This window comes from Sus scrofa, chromosome X, assembly GCF_054392235.1.
Source record: "Sus scrofa isolate SSC_HxYL_T2T_F1_AM1 chromosome X, Sscrofa_HxYL_maternal_Yorkshire_Landrace_v2.0, whole genome shotgun sequence".
Classification (NCBI taxonomy): Eukaryota; Metazoa; Chordata; class Mammalia; order Artiodactyla; family Suidae; genus Sus; species Sus scrofa.
The window spans coordinates 66,600,937-66,621,289 of NC_139401.1; the positions used below are offsets into that span (position 1 = coordinate 66,600,937).

The 20,353-nt window shown below is 39.4% G+C and overlaps 1 protein-coding gene across 5 annotated transcripts in view; it reads right to left on the minus strand.

Moving 5' to 3' along the window:
* Positions 1 to 20,353, minus strand: part of TEX11 (testis expressed 11) — a 382,097-nt gene that overhangs the window by 48,505 nt on the left and 313,239 nt on the right. For all 5 annotated transcript variants that reach the window (XR_014835135.1, XM_003484125.5, XM_085007268.1 and 2 more), the window contains 2 exons: positions 1,523 to 1,672; positions 170 to 278 (listed from right to left, as the gene is read on the minus strand). Coding sequence is in view for 4 of the 5 variants with exons in the window: in XM_003484125.5 (XP_003484173.3) it covers positions 170 to 278; positions 1,523 to 1,672 (259 nt within the window). In the remaining variant the exon portion in view is untranslated. The remainder of the gene's footprint in view (positions 1 to 169; positions 279 to 1,522; positions 1,673 to 20,353) is intronic.

Consider the following 20,353-nt stretch of genomic DNA (forward strand, 5'->3'; position numbering starts at 1 on the left):
TACAGCTCTAAATATGGGGCTGTTCTGAGGGCTTTTTAGTCTAGGAGTTAACAGGAGTACCTAAATCATCTTTTGAGTCAGTGAGTATGATTGATGATTTATGGAACATTGACTATAGCACTGTTGGCTATCAGAAATTAAGATTCAAAGTTGAATTATATTTACTAACCTGTATTTCAAAACATCAATGGACTCTTTATTTTTGTGGAGCAATAAAGCCTTTTTCAAGGCCTTTAGAGCAATAGAAGGATAATGTGCAGGCATTTCCATCGCTAATGCTATAGGAAGGGAAGCAAAAAGATTGTGAACACCATAATCATAGCTGTCATCCCAGGCTACAACTTGCTTTCTCTAATGAAACTGACCTGAAACAGATGAACAAAAATAAACACAAAAACCCAAAAATGAATTTTATAAAATGATGTATCTGTGATGGCTTTCAGAGATAACTCCTCCTTTTTGGGCAGAGTAACATGGTAGGATCACCAGGTTATACCTCTTCTTCAGCAAAAATCAACAGAGAACCTACTGTTTCTATGACATTGGGCATAGTCATACAGGTGAAGTAATAATCTTATGAAGCAGAATGAAGGCGGGCATACTAAGAAGGAAACAGAAAGCAGATCAGTGAAAGGGTACTAATCAAAAACAGATTTATACTACAATGTACTGTTTTTGTCTAATCCTAAAACCAGGAAACACTTGACATGAGAGTAAGTATCAGAGACAAAGCCCCTAAAATTTTTACATGCATTTAATCAGGCCTCTAGAATTATAGTTCCATTATACAAGGAGCGGTTGTCACCATCACATGTCTATAAGGTATATACCACCAGCTCCATGTTCTTAGGAATTCTGTCTTGGCAAGGCAAATAAAGGCAAATGTGACTCCTGTACACTTGGGGCTACCTAATACCTTTATTAGCCATACACAGACTCCTGAGGTGGGTGAAAGATAAAAAGGGAAGATAATAAGGCCATTTCCTGCAGAATATCCCAATAGAGGCTCTGAGCACCCAAATACCACTTATATAGCCCAATGAAAAATTTCAGGTTGAGAATTTTTAAAAAGTAGCATCAATATTTCTCTGTACACTTTAATAAATGGCTGATTGTATCACCTTTGATTAGTGAAGCAGCCAATTATCTATTTCTAGCTAGTTGAGCAAGACTAACTTTCTAAAGTTTAAGCTGTACCTATCGTGTAGTTACATTACTCAATTCCATACAAAGAGTAAATATGAGCACCTATCATGAGTAATGCACTTCACTAGAGTTTATAAGTACAAAAATATAATTATTGTTCATGACTCCAAGGCACTTGTAATCTTATGTAAAGAAAAAGATAAATGCACAAATGATTATAATACAAAATAGTTCAAGAATGCCATTAGAGAAGGAGAAACAAAGTAAAATGAAGCTACATAGCTTCCCACCTGGAGGAAAGAGAAAAGACAAAGAAAGAAAAGTAGCATGACTTAAATGGGTACCAGCCTTCCAAAAACATAAATATAGCTCTTACATGCAATTGTTTCCAATGTTTTACTTTCTAAATGAGGCAGTTCCCACACTGATTCCAGGAAGCTCTCCAGTAATGGATCATTCATTTTGGCTTTAACTTCAAACTCATACAGCAGAAGCAATGTCTCACATGGATCACTTGAGAAATCTCCTAAGAAAGAAGCAAAAATGCAACATTCTCTGTGATTATATTTCATTATTCTCTCCTCATCTCTCTTCTGGGGAGATTTTCCTGTTGAGGAAAATTAATTTTACTTACAATTTGAAAGTTATGCCAGTTCCTGTAGACAGATCTTTTACATTTTAAAATCTATAAACTCACCAATACTTTCACACCCTGAAATACATTCATTAGCATTGCCTACATTTCCTGAAATTATTGCCATGATACTCCTAAATGGCCTGAAAAGGTCTTGCTGCTATCTAATTCAAATCCAGTGTTTACCTGCCTTATTTTAATGACTGGGTTAACCAGAAGATACAGTGCAATATAAACCAACTGTAGTTTTATTTTAAACAAAGTAAGGGATAGTTTCCAAACTGTTTCATTTAGTCAGTCAACAATATTTCTTGGTTATCATTTTGGGCAGAATCTTGCTTGTATCAGGTGGCATATACCATACTATGTGAGATAGTTTCCATTCACGCTTGCTAGACTTAATGTTTAAAAAAGGTTCGAGGTATAGCAAACATATAATAAACTGAATGAACTGCATTAATATTAAACAGCTTGATGAATTTTATATATGTTTAGACATATAACCTCTAACCATATTATGATATAGAACACCTCCAACACTTGTGCTCCTTCTCAATCAATACCAACTTTGCAGACTTCTTATACCACTTATTTTGACTTCTATCACTACTGATTGTTACTGTCTGTTATTGAGCTTCAGTGCTAGCATATAGACCTACAATCAACTTCTGAATATTAAACTGTATCCTGCGCCCTGCTAAACTCATTTATTAGTTCCAGTAACTGTCTTTCGTAGATACTTTGGGACTTTCTATATAGAGAATCAGGTGTCATCTATCTGCAAATACAGATCATTTTACTTCATCTTTTTCACTCTATATGTCTTTCTGCTCTTTTGCTTGCCTTATTGCATTGGCTAGAACCTCCAAGAAGATGATGATGCAGAGTGCTAAGAGTAGATATCCTTAATTGTTCCTGCCCTTAGAGGGAAAGCATTCAGTCTTTCATTATTAAAAATTATATTCCCTGTGTATTTTATTTTTGTGGATACCCTTTATCAGGCTGAGGAACCTCCCTACTGTTCCTGGTTTGCTGAGAATTTCTATTATAAACGGATCTGAATCTTTTCACTTAATCTGCTGATATGGTAAATTAACTGAGTTTACAATGTTGAACACAAGATAAACCTCACTTGGTTATAATCTATTATCCTTTCAATAGTTTACTTAATTAAATTTGCTAATATTTTGTTGAGGATATCTGCATCTATTTTCATGAGGAAAATTAGTCCATAATTTTCTTTGCTCATTTTTTTGTCTACTATTGTTATCAGGGTAATATTGAACTTATAAAGTGGACTGGGAAGTGTGTCCCCCTCTACTTTCTGGAAGAGTTTACATCTTTAAATATTTGGTAGAACTCCCCAGCGGGGTTTTCTGTTAGGAAGTTTTAAACTATGAATTCAATGGGTATAAGACTATTCAGGTTATCTATTTCTTTTGGTGGGAGCTTTGGTAGTTTGACTTTCAAGGAAGTTGTCCATCTCATCTAAGCCTTCAAATTAATGGGCATAAACTTGTTCATAACATTCTCTTACTATCTTTTTTTAAATGTCTGTAGGATGTGTAGTGATGTCTCCAATATGATTCTTGACATTATTTGTGTCTTGACCTGCCTAGCTAGGGGTTTCTGAATTGTACTCACTGATCTTTTCAAACAACAACAATACAGCGTTTGGTTTCATCAATTTTATCTGTTTTCTGTTTTAAATTGTATTGACTTCTGTTCTTATTCTTGTCCTTCTGCTTGATTTGGTTCAATTTGCTAATTTTTTCCTAGTTTCTGAAAGTAGAGACTTAGATTATTTAAGATCTTTCATTTTCTAAGAGAGGCATTTGATTCTACAAATTTTTTATCTAAACACTGCTTTGGCTGTATCCTCCAAATTTTATTTCTTTATTTTTTGTCTTTTTAGGACCACACCTGTGGCATATGGAAGTTCCCAGGCTAGGGGTCAAATCAGAGCTGTAGCTGATGGCCTACACCATAGCCACAGCAATGTGGGATCTGAGCCACGTCCGTGAACTACACCACAACTCACAGCAATGCTGGATCCTTGACCCACTGTGTGAGGCCAGGGATCGAACCCACATCCTCATGGATACTAGTCAGGTTCATTACCACTGAGCCACCATGGGAACTCCCTGTATCCTCCAAATTTTATATGCTGAGTTTTCATTTTAATTCCATTCAAACTATTCCTAATTTCCTTTGTGTATCTCTCTTTGACTCATTTGATTCTTTAAAAGTATGGTTTTTAAAAAATTTAAGTATATGTGGAGTTCCCATTGTGGCTCAGGGGGTAAAGAACCTGACGAGTATCCATGAAGATGTGAGTTCAATCTCCAGTCTCACTCAGTGGGTTAAGGATCAGTGTTGCCACAAGCTGTGGCATAGGTTGCAGATGAGGCTTGGATCTGGCATTACTGTGGCTGTGGCATAGGCCAGCAGCTGCAGCTCCAATTTTACTCCTAGCCTGAGAACCTCCATATGTGGCAGATGCAGCCCTAAAAAGAAAAAAAAAATTAAGCATATTTGACTTTCATTGTATATTAGTTTCAGGTACATGACATAGTGATTCAATGTTTTTATAGGTTACACTCAATTTGTAGTTATTAAAAAACAACTGCTATATTTTGCTGTGCTGTAAAATATATCTTTTTGCTTATCTATTTTATACACAGTAGTTTGTATCTCTTAATTCCATACTCCTGTCTTGCCCATCTCCCCTTCACTGTCCCCACTGGTAACCACTAGTTTGTAACTGTTTCTTTTTTGTTATATTCACTAGTTTGCTTTATTTTTTAGATTTTCACATATAAGTGATAACATAGAGTATTTGTCCTTGTCTGGGTAATTTCCCTAAGCACAACTAACATTCTCCAGGTCCATCCACATTATTGCAAATGGCACAATTTCATTCTTTTTTATGGCTGAGTAATATTCTATCACACACACACAGACACACACATCACATCTTCTTCATTCATCTGCTGAGTAACACTTAGATGGCTTCCATGTCTTGGCTACTATAAACAATTCTAGCTATAAACACTGGGGTGCATGTATCTTTTAGAATTAGTGTTTCCTTTTCCTTCAGATATATACTTAGGAGGGAATTTTTTGATCATATGGTAGTTCTATTTTTAGTTTTTGAAGAACCTCCATAGTGGCCACACCAATTTACATTCCCACCAGCAGTGTACAAGAGTTCCCTTTTCTCCACATCCTCACCAACATTTATTTGTAGACATTTGATGATAGCCATTCTGATAGGTGTGAGATGATATCTCATCATGGTTTTGATTTGCATTTCTATAATGATTAGTGATGTTGAGCATATTTTCATGTGCCTGTTAGCCATCTATCTATATGTCTTCTTTTGAATATATTCAGAACTTTTGCCCATTTTTACTTATTTAAAAAAATTTTTTTATTGTTATTTCTGCTACCCAAGCTGCTCGATGAAATATGTTATTAAATAATGTGCTATTATTTTGCAGTTTACTTATGATTGAGCTTTTGCACCCATTTTTAAATTGGGTTGTTTGGCTTTTTTGATGAGTTGTATAGCTCTTTACAAATTTTGGATATCAACTCCTTATTGATCATATCATTTGCAAATATTTTCTCCCATCCCACAGTTTTGTCGATGGTTTCCTTTGCTGTGCAAAAGCTTTTAAGTTTAATTAGGTCCCATTTGTTTATTTTTGCTTTTATTCTTCTGCCTTAAGAGACAGATCCAAAAAATATTGCTATGATTTATGTCAGAGTGTTCTACCTATGTTCTCTTCTAGGAGTTTTGTGGTTTCAGGTCTTACATTAGGCCTTTAATCTATTTTTAGCTTATCTTTATATATGGTGTGAGGAAATGTTCTAATATTCTTTTATGAGCAGCTGTCCAGTTTTCCCAGCACCACTTATTGAAGAGGCTGTATTTTCTCCATTGTGCAATCTTGCCTCCTTTGTCACAAAATAAATGACTATAGGTTCATGGGTTTATTTCTGGGTTCTCTATTCTGTTCCATTGATCCATATGTCTGTTTTTGTGTCAATACCATGTTGTTTTGATTACTGTAGCTTTGTATTATAGCCTGAGGCCAGGAAGTGTTTTACCTCTAGTTTTGTTCTTTTTCTCGATTGCTCTGGCAGTCTGGGGTCTCTTTTGTGGTTCCATAAAATTTTAAGATTATTTGTTCAAGTTTTGTGAAAAATGTAATGGGTTTTTTGGTAAGGATTGCCTTAAATATGTAGATTGCTTTAAGTAGTATGGAAATTTTAACACTATTATTTCTTCCAATCCAAGAACATGGGATATCTTTTCATTTCTTTGTATCATTTTCAAATTCCTTCATTAATGTTTTATAGTTTTCAGAGTATAGGTCTTTCACCTCCTTGGGTAAGTTTTTTCCTAGTTATTCTTTTTGATGTGATTTTTTTCATTTTAAGAGTTTTATTGAAGTGGAGTTGATTTACAATGTTGTGATAATTTCCGCTGTACAACAAAGTAATTCAGTTATACACATAAACATATCCATTCTTTTTCAGATTCTTTCCCCATATAGGTTATTGGGATTTTACTAAGAATTATTTTCTTGCTTTCTCTTTCTGATAGTTCATTATTAGTATAGAAATGCAACATATTTATTTATATTAATCTTGTATCCTGAAACTTTACTGAATTCATTTATTAGTTCTAATAATTTTTTGGTGGAGAATTTAGGATTTCTTATATACAGTATCATGTCATCTGCCAAGTAGTGAGAACTTTACTTCATCCCTTCCAACTTGGATGCCTTTTATTTCTTTTTCTTGTCTGACTGCTGTAGCTAGAATTTCCAATATTATCTTAAATAAAATTGGTGAAAGAAGGCATCCTGGGCTTGTAATCCTGATATTAGAGGAAAGGCTTTTTGTATTTCAACACTGAGTATGATGTTAGTTGTGAGTCTGTCATAAATGGCCTTTATTATGTTGAGATATATTCTCTCTATATCAACTAGAAGTATGGTGTTTTTTTTTTTTTTTTTTTTTTTTTTTTTTTTTTGCCATACTCACGGCAAATGGAGGTTCTCAGGCCAGGGGTCGAATTGGAGCTGTAGCCATCAGCCTATGCCACAGCCACAGTCAATGTGGGATCTAGGAGTTCCTGTCGTGGCTCAGCAGTTAATGAATCCGACTAGGAACCATGAGGTTGCAGGTTTGATCCCTGGCCTCGCTCAGTGGGTTAAGGATCCAGCATTGCCGTGAGCTGTGGTGTAGGTTGCAGATGTGGCTCAGATCCTGCATTGCTGTGGCCCTGGTGTAGGCCAACAGTTACAGCTCCAATTAGACCCCTAGCCTGGGAACCTCCATATGCCACGGGAGCAGCCCTAGAAATGGCAAAAAGACAAAAAAATAAAAAATAAAAAATAAAAAAATAAAAGACAAGAAAAAAATGCTGGATCTAAGCCACATCTGTGACCTAAACCACAACTCATAGCAATGCCGGATTCTTAACCCACTGAGCAAGGCCAGGGATCAAGTCTGAAACCTAGTCAGATTTATTTCTGCTGTGTTATGACGGGAACTCCAACTAGAAGTATGTTGCTTAACTTCTCTCTCTCTCTCTCTTTTTTTTTTTTTTTTGTCTTTTTGCTATTTCTTGGGCCGCTCCCGTGGCATATGGAGGTTCCCAGGCTAGGGGTCGAATCGGAGCTGTAGCCACCAGCCTATGCCAGAGCCACAGCAACGCAGGATCCGAGCCACGTCTGCGACCTACACCACAGCTCATGGTAACGCCGGATGTTCACCCACTGAGCAAGGGCAGGGACCGAACCCGCAACCTTATGGCTCCTAGTCGGATTTGTTAACCATTGTGCCACGATGGGAACTCCTTAACTTCTAAATATTTGGGGATTTTACAGATAATTTGTATTATAGAATTATCACTTCATTACATTATGGTAAGAGAAAATACTTTGTATGATTTCAATACTTTTAAAACTTTTAGATTTGTTTTATGGTTCAGAATATGGCCAATGATGAATGATCCATGTGCATTTGGAAAAAAAAGTGTACTCTGGTATTGTTAGGTAAAGCACTGTATAAATTTCAATTAGCTCAAGTTGGTTGATAGTGTTATTTATGTCTTCTATATCTTGTTGAGTATCTGTTGACTTATTCTATTAATTACTGAGAGAGAAGTATTGGAGTGTCTAACCATAGTGTGGATTTGTCTATCCCTCCTTTCAGTTCTACTAGTTTTTGCTTCATGTATTTTTTTTTTTTTTGCCTTTTCTTGGGCCGCTCTCATGGCATATGGAGGTTCCCAGGCTAGGGGTCGAATAGGAGTTGTAGCTGCCAGCCTATGCCAGAGCTATAGCAACGCAGGATCCGAGCCGCGTCTGTGACCTATACCACAGCTCACGGCAACGCTGGATCCTTAACCCACTGAGCAAGGGCAGGGATCGAACCAGCAACCTCATGGTTCCTAGTCGGATTCGTTAACCACTGCGCCACGACGAGAACTCCTACTTCATGTATTTTGAAACTATGTTGTTAGGTACATTACACATTATGGATAGTTATGTTGTCATGTTTAATTAATCACTTTTCATTATATCCTTCTTTATTCCTAGTAATACTCCTTGTTTTAAAGTATCTTCTCTAATACTAATATAGCCACTTTGTCTTTCCCTTGATTAGTCTTTGTATAGTGTACCTTCCTGAATTCTTTTTATTTTTAGCATATGTATGTCTTCATATTTAAGTGGGTTTCTTATAGACAGCATGTAGTTTGGTCTTGATTTTTTAATCCAATCTGATATTCTTGAACTTTTAATTGGTGTGAAGCAAACTACAATCTACTGGCTGGCTGTTTTTTTGGCAAATAAAGTTTTATGGGAATCCAACATCCTTTCATAATAAAAACAATTAACAAACCAGGAGTGGAAGGGAATCTCCTCAAGCTGATAAAGCACATCTATGAAAAAAACCACACAGCTAATAACTTACTTCATGGTGAAAGACTGGATTCTTTCCTTCTAAGATCAAGAACAAGATAAGGATGTCCACTTCTATCACTGCTATTCAACAATGTACTGGAAGTTATAACCAAAGAAATCAGGCAAGATAAAGAGTAAAAGATATCAAGACTGGAAATGAAGTAGTGAGACTACTCATACATGATCCTGTAAATAAAATTCCTAGGGAATCCAGTAAAATACCATTAGAACTAATAAACAAGTTTAATAATATCAATGTACATACTCAATGGTGAAAAGCTGAAAGAATTTCAACTAAGATCAGGAGCAAGACAAGGATGTCCACTTTCACCACTTTATTCAAATAGTTTTAGAAGTCCTAGCCACAGCAATCAGAGAGGAAAAAGAAATAAAAGGAATCCAAATTGGAAAAGAAGAACTAAAACTATCAGTGTTTGCAGATGATATGATACTGTGCATAGAAAATCCTAAAAGTGCTATCAGAAAACTACTAGAGCTTATCATTGAATTTGGTAAAGTTGCAGGATACAAAATTAATACAGAGAAATCTCTTGCATTTCTATACACTAACAGTGAAAGATTAGAAATAGAAATTAAAGAAACAATCCCATCCACCAAGGCATCAAAAAGAATAAAGTATCTAGGAATACACCTACCAAAGGAGGCAAAAGACTTGTACTCTGAAAACTGTGGAAAGAAATTAAAGATGACACAAACAGATGGAAAAATATACCATGTTCTTGGATTAGAAGAATCAATAGTGTTAAAATGACTATACTACCCAAGGCAATCTACAGACTCATTGCAATCCCTATCAAATTACAAATGGCATTTTTCACAGAACCAGAACAAAAAATTTTTAAATTTGTATTGAAACACACAAGATCCCAAATAGCAAAAGAAATCCAACAAAAGAAAAATGGATCTGGAGGAATCAGCCTCCCTGACTTCAGACTATACTACAAAGCTATAGTCATCAGAACAGTATGACTGTGGAGAGCTGAGAAGATGTAGGGACTCAAAAAAAGGACCTTGCCTGATGGCAGAAGAACCTGAAGGCAGGTTCCTAACCAAGGAAGGGAGCTCACCTGAACAGTACAAGCTGAAGATGGGCTTCTGGTCAGGATAAAAGCCTGCCTGTATGGTACAAGCTGAGGGCAGGCCTCAGATTACACAGCTCTCACTTTGATGTTGATGGGAAGAATTGGGGATTTCCTGGGAAAACAATTTCCATGTTTGCGCCGGAGAACATGGACTGTTTCTCAGGTGACCTAGTCTTTCCTGTTGTTTTATTTGTTATTCGGTTTTCCTCAGTCTTTCCTGATCATTTGCTTATTATTCTTATTTTCCATTCTTATTTTCCTGTCATGATTTGTGATTTAACAAAATTACAACAATAATATAATAAGAATTTCATCCTGAAGGACTTTCCTCTATTTAAATCCAACTGAATTAAAACATAGTGTTTATCTACTAACTAGTTATACAGTAAACTTTAGAGTTAGGATTTTAATGAGGTTCATAGAAGTTAGACATATATTATTCTTTTTTTTTTTTTATTTTTATTTTTTTTTTTATTTTTTATTTTTTTTTTAAATTTTATTTTTTTTAATTTTATTTTCCCACTGTACAGCAAGGGGGTCAGGTTATCCTTACATGTATACATTACAATTACAGTTTTTCCCCCACCATTTCTTCTGTTGCAACATGAGTATCTAGACATAGTTCTCAATGCTATTCAGCGGGATCTCCTTGTAAATCTATTCTACGTTGTGACTGATAAGCCCAAGCTCCCGATCCCTCCCACTCCCTCCCCCTCCCATCAGGCAACCACAAGTCTCTTCTCCAAGTCCATGATTGATTTTCTTTTCTGAGGAGATGTTCATTTGTGCTGGATATTAGATTCCAGTTATAAGTGATGTCATATGGTATTTGTCTTTGTCTTTCTGGCTCATTTCACTCAGTATGAGATTCTCTAGTTCCATCCATGTTGCTGCAAATGGCATGATGTCATCCTTTTTTATGGCTGAGTAGTATTCCATCGTGTATATATACCACATCTTCCGAATCCAATCCTCTGTCGATGGACATTTGGATTGTTTCCATGTCCTGGCTATTGTGAATAGGGCTGCAATGAACATGCGGCTGCATGTGTCTCTTTTAAGTAGAGCTTTGTCCGGATAGATGCCCAAGAGTGGGATTGCAGGGTCATATGGAAGTTCTATGTATAGATTTCTAAGGTATCTCCAAACTGTTCTCCATAGTGGCTGTACCAGTTTACATTCCCACCAACAGTGCAGGAGGGTTCCCTTTTCTCCACAGCCCCTCCAGCACTTGTTATTTGTGGATTTATTAATGATGGCCATTCTGACTGGTGTGAGGTGGTATCTCATGGTAGTTTTGGTTTGCATTTCTCTTATAATCAGCGATGTTGAGCATTTTTTCATGTGTTTGTTGGCCATCTGTATATCTTCTTTGGAGAAATGTCTATTCAGGTCTTTTGCCCATTTTTCCATTGATTGATTGGTTTTTTTGCTGTTGAGTTGTATAAGTTGTTTATATATTCTAGAGATTAAGCCCTTATCAGTTGCATCATTTGAAACTATTTTCTCCCATTCTGTAAGTTGTCTTTTTGTTTTCTTTTGGGTTTCCTTTGCTGTGCAAAAGCTTTTCAGTTTGATGAGGTCCCATGGGTTTATTTTTGCTCTAATTTCTATTGCTTTGGGAGACTGACCTGAGAAAATATTCATGATGTTGATGTCAGAGAGTGTTTTGCCTATGTTTTCTTCTAGGAGTTTGATGGTGTCCTGTCGTATATTTAAGTCTTTCAGCCATTTGGAGTTTATTTTTTAGACATATATTATTCTTGATCAAAAGACACCTAGCTATGAGTTATAGAAGCTTTTAAGTGATAGCTAGTTAAGTTGGTTTATATTTTCTTACACTGTCTCCCTGCCATAATGCTTTAAAGATAAGCACCAGTCTAAAAACAAGATTTGTAAATGCCAAGTTCTTGTGTCTGTGACCTCTTCAACTTGTGGAGACTGGCTTTCCACATGATGTATTGTACCTAATTACCCTTAAATTGTACTCACTAAATTTAGTTAAAGATCTTAGAACGTGATGTATAGCTTCTGTACCATGTAAAAGTTAACTGATGTACTTTTAACACTATGATGTAATCTGTAGTTAGAAACTGTCTATATAATCAACCACTTATTGCCAATAAAATTTGAGCAGTCCAGTGCCCTGAAATAAGGGACAAAGAGGCTGTCTCCGTTGCAAAAGCTGACACACATCCATCTCCTTCGGGAAAGTGTACACTCCCTGGCCGCTGGAGCTGGCCTCCGGCATATGACATTGACACAAAATCAGAAATGCAGATCAATGGAACATGATAGAAAGCTAGAAATAAACCCACACACCTATGGTCAACTAATCTATGACAAAGGAACCAAGAATATACAATGGAGAAAAGAAAGTCTCTTCAATAAGTCATGTAGGAAAAACTGGACAGCTACATGTAAAAATGAAATTAGAACACTCTTTAATACAATACACAACAATAAACTCAAAATGGATTAAATACCTAAATATAAGACTGGATACTATAAAACTCTTTGAGGAAAACATAGGCAGAACACTCTCTGACATAAACTGCACCATTACTTTTTCACATCCACCTCTTAGCATAATGAAAATAAAAACAAAAACAAATACAAATAGGACCTAATTAAGCTCAAAAGTTTTTGCACGCAAAGGAAACCATAAACAAACAAAAAGAAAGCCCACAGAATGGGAGAGAATATTTGAAAATGAAGCGACTTGCAAGAGATTAATCTCCAAAATATACAAATTTCTCATGCAGCTCAATACAAAAAAATTTAAAAATGGACATAAGATCTATTTGACAAATGTTTATTTGACATCTCTCCAAAAAAGACAGACAGATGGCCAAAAAACACATGAAAAGATGCTCAACGTCACTAATTATTAGAGAAATGCAAAGTAAAAATACTATGAAGTACCACTCTACACCAGCCAGAATGGCCATCATCAAAAGGTCTACAAACAATAAATGCTGGAGAGAGTGCAGAGAAAAAGGAATTATTTTCCACTGTTGGTGGGAATGTAAATTGGTACAACCACTATATGGAAAACATATGGAGATCCTTCTTAAAACTAAAAAGAGAACTAACATGATCAACATGATCCAGCAATCCCATTCCTAGGCATCTATCCAAAGAAAGCTGTAATATGAAAAGATTCATGCACCCCAATGTTCACTGAAGCACTATTTACAATAGCCAAAACATGAAAGCAGCCTAAATGTCCACTGACAAGAGGAATGGATAAAGAATAGTGGTACATAATATACAATGGACTATTACTCATCCATTAAAAGTGAAATGCTATTTGCAGCAACATGGATGGACCTAGAGATTATCATACTAAGTGAAGTTAGACAGGGAAAGACAAATATAATATGATATATATGTGGAATCCTAAAAAAAAGATACAAATGAACTTATTTGCAGAACAGAAACAGACTCACAGACTTTGAAAAAAAACATTGTGGTTACCAAAGGGGACAGGTTGGGGGGAAGGATGGAGTGAGGGTTTGGGACTGTGGTATATGGAACTGGGACCTGCTGTATGACACAGGGAACTCTACCCAATGTGTGTGATGACCTATATGGGAAAAGAGTCTGAAAAAGAATGGACATGTGTATATACATAGCTGAATCACTTTGCTGTAGAAGAGAAAGTATTATAACATTGTAAATCAACTATATTTCAATAAAACTAAAAAATGAAAAAATAATAAAAATTATTTCATGCCCTGTAACATTCCTTTGTCTTTGACTTCTTTTGCTCATGATAATGTCTCTGATATTTATCTATGTTACTGTATGTGTCAGAAGAACATTCCTTAGAGGTGGATCAAGATGGTGGAGGAATAAGACGTCCCTGAGGGGCTAAGGAGCAGTGCGACACAGGTGGCGGAGTGGTTTGCTATGGGCTGGGGAGTGGAACACCATGGCAGAGGGAACATGGGAGAAGGTCTGGGCCCACAGGAGAGGCAAGGCACCATTGCTGGGGAGGGAGAGAGGAGGAGGGGTGGAGTGCCATAGGAATCTCCTTGCGCATGCACGCTTGGGCTCTCAGAGGGTGGGGCACCTCTGGCACAGGCTAGGGATGGCGAGAAGCCACTTGCTGTGGCTACAGGAGACCGGGTCCTTCTCTTGTGGGCTATGGGTGGCTGGGAACCTCTTCTGTAGGCTAAGGGCAGCATGGGGCTAAGTGTGACGTGGTGCTTCTTGCGTGATCTACAGGCAGCAGGGAAGGATTGCGATGGTCATCTCAGAGGCCAGAGGAAGGCGTGGCCTGCCACCACTTGGGGCCTGTGAGTGGGCTCCACCTGAGGTTCCAGTCACCTCAGGGGCTTACAAAAAACAAAAAGGGGGGCACTGCAACCAAGCACCACATGTTATTATTCTCACCCTCCTGGGAACACACCCGGTCTGCAGCTGCCACTGCCAAATGCTCTGGGCAGTGCCCAGACACCTGATCACTGTCCTTTCCCAAGACCCTGCAACTAGGAGCAGCTGGTGCAGCACCTCCTGTATAGGCTAAGTGGGACGGGGTGCTTCTTGCATGGTCTGCAGGTGGTGGGGACAAACCACTGCTGTTATCTCTGGGCATGGCCTGCCACCACTAGGGGTCTGTGAACAGGCACCACTTGCGGCCCCAATCACCTCAGGGGTACCACAGAGGGGGGCATTGTGATCGAACACCACCTGTTGTTGCATCCCTGGAAGTACACCAGCCCTGTTGCTGCCACTACTGAACGCTCCAGGCAGTGCCCATGTGCTTGATCTCTGTTTTACTTCCCAAGATCCTGCAACTAGGAGCAGCCTGTGCAGCACCTCCTGTGTGGGCTAAGTGAGACGGGGTGCTTCTTGAATGGTCTGCAGGTGGCAGGGGCAAACCACAGCAGTTATCACTGACTCCAGAAGTGGGCATAGCCTGCTACCACTAGGGGTCCCTGAACAGGCACCACCTGTGGCTCCAATCACCTCAGAGGAGGGCATTGTAATCGAACACTACTTGTTGTTGCTCTCACTCCCTAGGAACTCACACACCCTGCTGCTTCCACTGCCAAATGCACTGGGCACCTGGTAAATCTGCCTAGGCTCATTACGACTTCCCAGGGCCCTGCAACTAGGAGTAGCCTGTGCCACCTTCCTGCAGGTCCTTGCTGCTGTTAAGAGCCCAGCAACCAGGCACCGACTACTAGCCCTACTCACTGCCTCCTCCCTGGAAACACATTCAGCACCCTGGGGATAACAGCCTGTTCACAACAAAGAAAGAGACAGCAAATCTTCTTCTTTTTTCTTTTCTTTTCTTTTTTTTTTTTGGTCTTTTTGTTTTCTTAGGGCCACACCTGAGGCATATGAAGGTTCCTAGGCTAGGGGTGAAATCAGAGCTGTAGCTGCTGGCCTACAGCAGAGCCACAACAACACAGGATCCAAGCCGCGTCTGCAACCTACACCAGAGCTCACAGCAACACCAGATCCTTAACCCACTGAGCGAGGCCGGGGATCGAACCCACATCCTCATGGATACTAGTTGGGTTCACTAACTGCTGGACCACGAGGGGAACTCCAAGACAGCAAATATTCTAACTTCCACGCCAAAAATAAATAGTAACCCCCCACAAAATACAAAGGGGCACTCTTGCATAGAAGTAGCCCTCCAAGACTATAGTTTGGCTTCCCTAAATTCACAAAAAAAGAAAAATATAAGCAAGATGAAGAAGCTCAGGAGCCATTCCCAGTTAAAAGAACAGAATTCACATGAAGCAGCAAACAATGAAACAAGACCTCTGCAGCCTGATAGACATGGAATTCAAAATGGAGGCAGTGAAAAATACTGAAAGAAGTAAGGCTGACTATCAAGGAATTAAGAGCAGATATGAACAGTAATGCAGATTCCTTTAGAAAGAAATTAGAAAACATAAGGAGGAACATAGAAAAATTATATAATTCATTTGCAGAGATGCAAAATGAGCTAAAGGCACGAAAGAGCAGAGTGAATAATGCAGAGGAACGAATTAGTGACTTGGAAGATAGAATAATGGAAATCACCCAATCAGGACAGCAGACAGAAAACCAAATGATAAAACATGAAAGTAATATAAGAGACCTTTGGGATAATATAAAGTGGACCAATCTATACATAATAGGGATCCAGAAGGAGAAGAAAAAGAAAAGGGGATTGAAAATATATTTGAAGAAATTATGGCTGAAAACTTTCTAAATCTAAAGAAAACCAATATCAAAATACAGGAAGCACAGAGGGCCCCTAACAAGTTGAACCCAAATAGGACCACAACAAGATATTATAATAGCAATGGCAAAAGCTAAAGAGAGGATTCTAAAGGCAGCAAGAGAAAAGCAAAGCCTTAATTATAAGGGAACCCCCATAAGGCTATTAGCTGATTTCTCTACAGAAACACTACAGGCCAGAAGAGAGTGGCAAGATATATTTAAAGTTCTGAAAGGAAAAAAATTGCAGCCTAGAATACTCTATCCAGCAAGAATATCATTTAAATTAGAAGGAAATAAAGAGTTTCTCCAACATACAAAAGCTAAAAGAGTACAGCAATACTAAATGCAGTCTAAAAGAAATACTGAAAGGGCTTCTCTAAATAAAAAAAAGAAGTAAGAAGTAGGATGGAGGAAAGCAATATTGGTAAGCAATCACTTAAATAAACCAGCATACATATCTAAACATGAAGATGTTAAAAAAAAAACTTCAAAATCATAGAATGTGGGGAAGGAAAGTAAGAAAATATAGATTCTTTTTTTTTGAATTTTAATAAGGTGTTTAAGACTATATGACTATCAGGCTAAAGCAAGCAGATATAGGAAGGGGTTAATATATTTAAAAAACAGGGCAACCACAAATCAAAACCAAACATTACATTCACAATAACTAGAAAGAAAAGTACTCAAGCATAAAATAAATGGTAATTATCCAACCAAAAAAGAAAGGAAGAAAAGAGAAAAATAGTATCAACTGGAAAACAAGGTTTAAAATGGAAATAAATACATATCTATCAATAACTACCTTAAATGTCAGTGGACTGAATGCTCCAATCAAAAGACACAGAGTGGCAGATGGGATAAAAAAGCAAAAACCTACAATCTCCTGTCTACAAGAGACACACCTTAGGGCAAAGGACACATACAGACTGAAAGTGAGGGGATGGGAAAAGATATTTCATGCCAATAGACAAGACAGGAAAGCAGGAGTTGAAATACTCATATCGGACAAAATAGACTTTAAAGGGAAGGCCATAAAGAAAGACAAAGAAGGACAATATTTAATGGTAAAAGGATCCATTCAAGAAGAGGCTATTAACAATTGTCAATATTTATATACCCCTAATATAGGAGCACTCAGATACCTACAACTAATACTAACAGACATAAAAGGAGAAATTGATGGGAATACAATAATAGTAGGAGACTTTAACACCCACTCACATCAATAGACAGATACTCTGGACAGAAAATCAATAAGGCAACAGAGATTCTAAAGGACACAATGGAAAAGTTAGACTTAATCGACATTTTCAGGACATCACATGCAAAAAAATCAGAATACACATTCTTCTCAAGTGCACATGGAACATTCTCAAGGATTGATCACATACTGGAGCACAAAACTAACCTCAACAAATTTAAGAGTATAGAAATTATTTCGAGAGAGAGGACAAGATGGCGGAGGAGTAGGAAGACACGCTCGCCCTCTCCCACAAACACAACAAAAAAAGCACATCTACAGAATAAATGACTCGCACAGAACAGCAACCAATCGCTGGCAGAGGAACCTAAACTCCAATAACGGCAAGAAATTCGTGACATTATTGGGCAGAACAGGAGAAAAGAGGAGAGTGAGAGAAGGCGAATCCGAGCGAGACGGGGGCTCCCGAAAGGGAACTGCGGAGGAGAAAGGGATCCCGCACCCTGGAAAGTCACCTACCGGGCGAAAGATCAAACGAACCGGAGGAATCTCCAGATGCAGAGAAGAGTGTAGCAGTAAGTTGGAGTATGGAAAAGCCGATCAAGAACCCAACGGACCATCTGAACTACGGGCAGAGTCACCAAAAATTGAGACGCCTGGGTGGGGGCTGGGCACCGAGACCTCGCCGCTGAAGGTTAGTCCCCGAGAGGGAGCCGGGGGACGCCTGGGTGGGGGCTGAACACCGAGACCTCGCCTCCGAAGGTTAATCCCTGAGAAAGGGCCGGGGGACGCCTGGGGGGGGGCTGGGCACCGAGACCTCGCCGCAGAAGGTTAGTCCCCGAGAAAGGGCCGGGGGGCGCCGCCTGGGTGGGGGCTGGGCACTGAGACCTCGGCTCCAGAGATTAGTCCCAGGGCTAGGGGGGCAGGGCAGAGCGGAAACTGCTTGGGAGGTCTAGAAACCAGTTGAAGGGGCAGAGACTGCCTGGGAGACTAGAAAACAAAGCTATCGCAGAGGAAGGGAGCAATACTCCAGGAGTGGGGAAGGGGAAAGCCACATCAGAGGGAACCTGGGAGAAGAGCCTGGTCTGCGCCCGTGCTGGGGAGGGGAGAGAAGAAGGGGTGGGTCCCCATAGAATACCCCCCATGACACAGCAAGCTTACAGGCCCGCTAGCTAGCTGAAAACTGTGCTTCCCAGTGCATCCCCTCCCCCCACCCCCGCCACGCCCTACGCTCTCACGGACCTGGGGCTGCCTGCCATCCAGGAGGGCTGGCCTCAACAATTGCCTGAAGCCTACCACCGCAGGGGCTGTCCCTGCACAGGCCTGCTTGCCCTTTGGAGGGGCTACACTTCCACAGAGCAGCACCAAACACCACCAGCCCCCGAGAAAAGGCCTGCAGCCTAGAAAACCTAGAACAAGCTTAGCCAGGCTGTGAATAGATCGGCCTAATTCTCAGACGGTTTTTCTGAGTCAGGTTGCCCCGGGGAGGAGCCTCTTCGGTTTCCAACGGCCCTGCTACCCGCCCAAGCCCCCAGGGGATGCTCTAGTGGACCAGCTGCATAGGACTGCCAGCTCCAGGCAGGACCCCCTGCAGCCCAGAAAAGCTGCAACAAGCTCAGCCAGACTGCGAAAAGATCCGCCTACATTCTCAGGCTGTCCTTCTGAGTTGGGCTGCCCTAGGGAAGAGCCTCTCAGGTTCTCAGTGCCCCAGATAGCTGCTCCAGCCCCCAGGGGGTGATGCACCCCTAAAAACCAGCTGCCCAACACCGCCAACCCCCTGCAAGAACCCCACAGCCTAAAAACACCAGAGCAAGCTCTGCATGGCCAAGTGAAATCTGCTACCATCGCGGTGTGGACCTCTCAGTCCTGTCTGCCCTCAGGAAGTCCTCCTTTGCTTCAAAGAACCACTGTTAGCCCCATCAACACTCCAGGAAAGCCACACTGCCTCAAAAAAGATTGACCAGCAACGCCAGCCCTCAGGAAATATTCCACAGCAGTGACAAGGCAAACACTGCCCGATCATGGAGAGTACAACTCCCTCAGGAGAAAGAAAACAACAAGCAAGATGAAGAAGCTGAGAAACCACCCCCAGTCAAACCAACAGGAGAACTCACCTAAAACAGTCAACAATGAAACAGATCTCGGCAGTCTGACAGACCTGGAGTTCAAAAGAGAAATAGTGAAAATACTGAAGGAATTAAGAGAAGATATGAACAGAAATGCAAATACTCTCAGAAAGGAACTAGAAAATATAAGGAGGAGCCAAGAAAAACTAGAACATTCATTTGCAGAGATGCAAACTGAACTAGGGGCAGTAAAAACCAGAATGAATAATGCAGAAGAACGAATCAGTGATATGGAAGATAGAATAATGGAAATCACTCAATCTGGTCAACAGACAGAAAACCGAATCAAAAAACTGGAAAGCAATATAAGAGACCTATGGGATAATATAAAGCGGGCCAATCTACGCATAATAGGAATTCCAGAAGGAGTAGAAAAAGATAAGGGAATGGAAAATATATTTGAAGAAATTATTGCTGGAAACTTCCCAAATCTAAAGGATACTGGATTCAAGATACAAGAAGCACAGAGGGCCCCAAACAAACTGAACCCAAACAGACCCACACCAAGACACATCATAATAAAAATGGCAAAAGTTAGTGATAAAGAGAGGATCCTCAAGGCAGCAAGAGAAAAACAGAATGTTACCTACAAGGGAACCCCCATAAGAATATCAGCTGATTTCTCTACAGAAACACTACAGGCCAGGAGGGAATGGCAAGAGATATTTAAAGTGCTAAAAGGAAAAAATATGCAACCTAGAATACTCTATCCAGCAAGAATATCATTTAAAATAGAAGGGGAAATAAAAATTTTTCCCAACAAACAAAAACTTAAAGAATACAGCAACACAAAACCCAGGTTAAAGGAAATATTGAAAGGGCTTCTCTAAACCAAAAAGAAAGGAAGGAAAGGGAAGAAAAAAGAAAAGAAAAAAAAGAAGAAGAAGAAGAAGAGGAAGAACTAGGACTGAGGAAACTGCAATCAG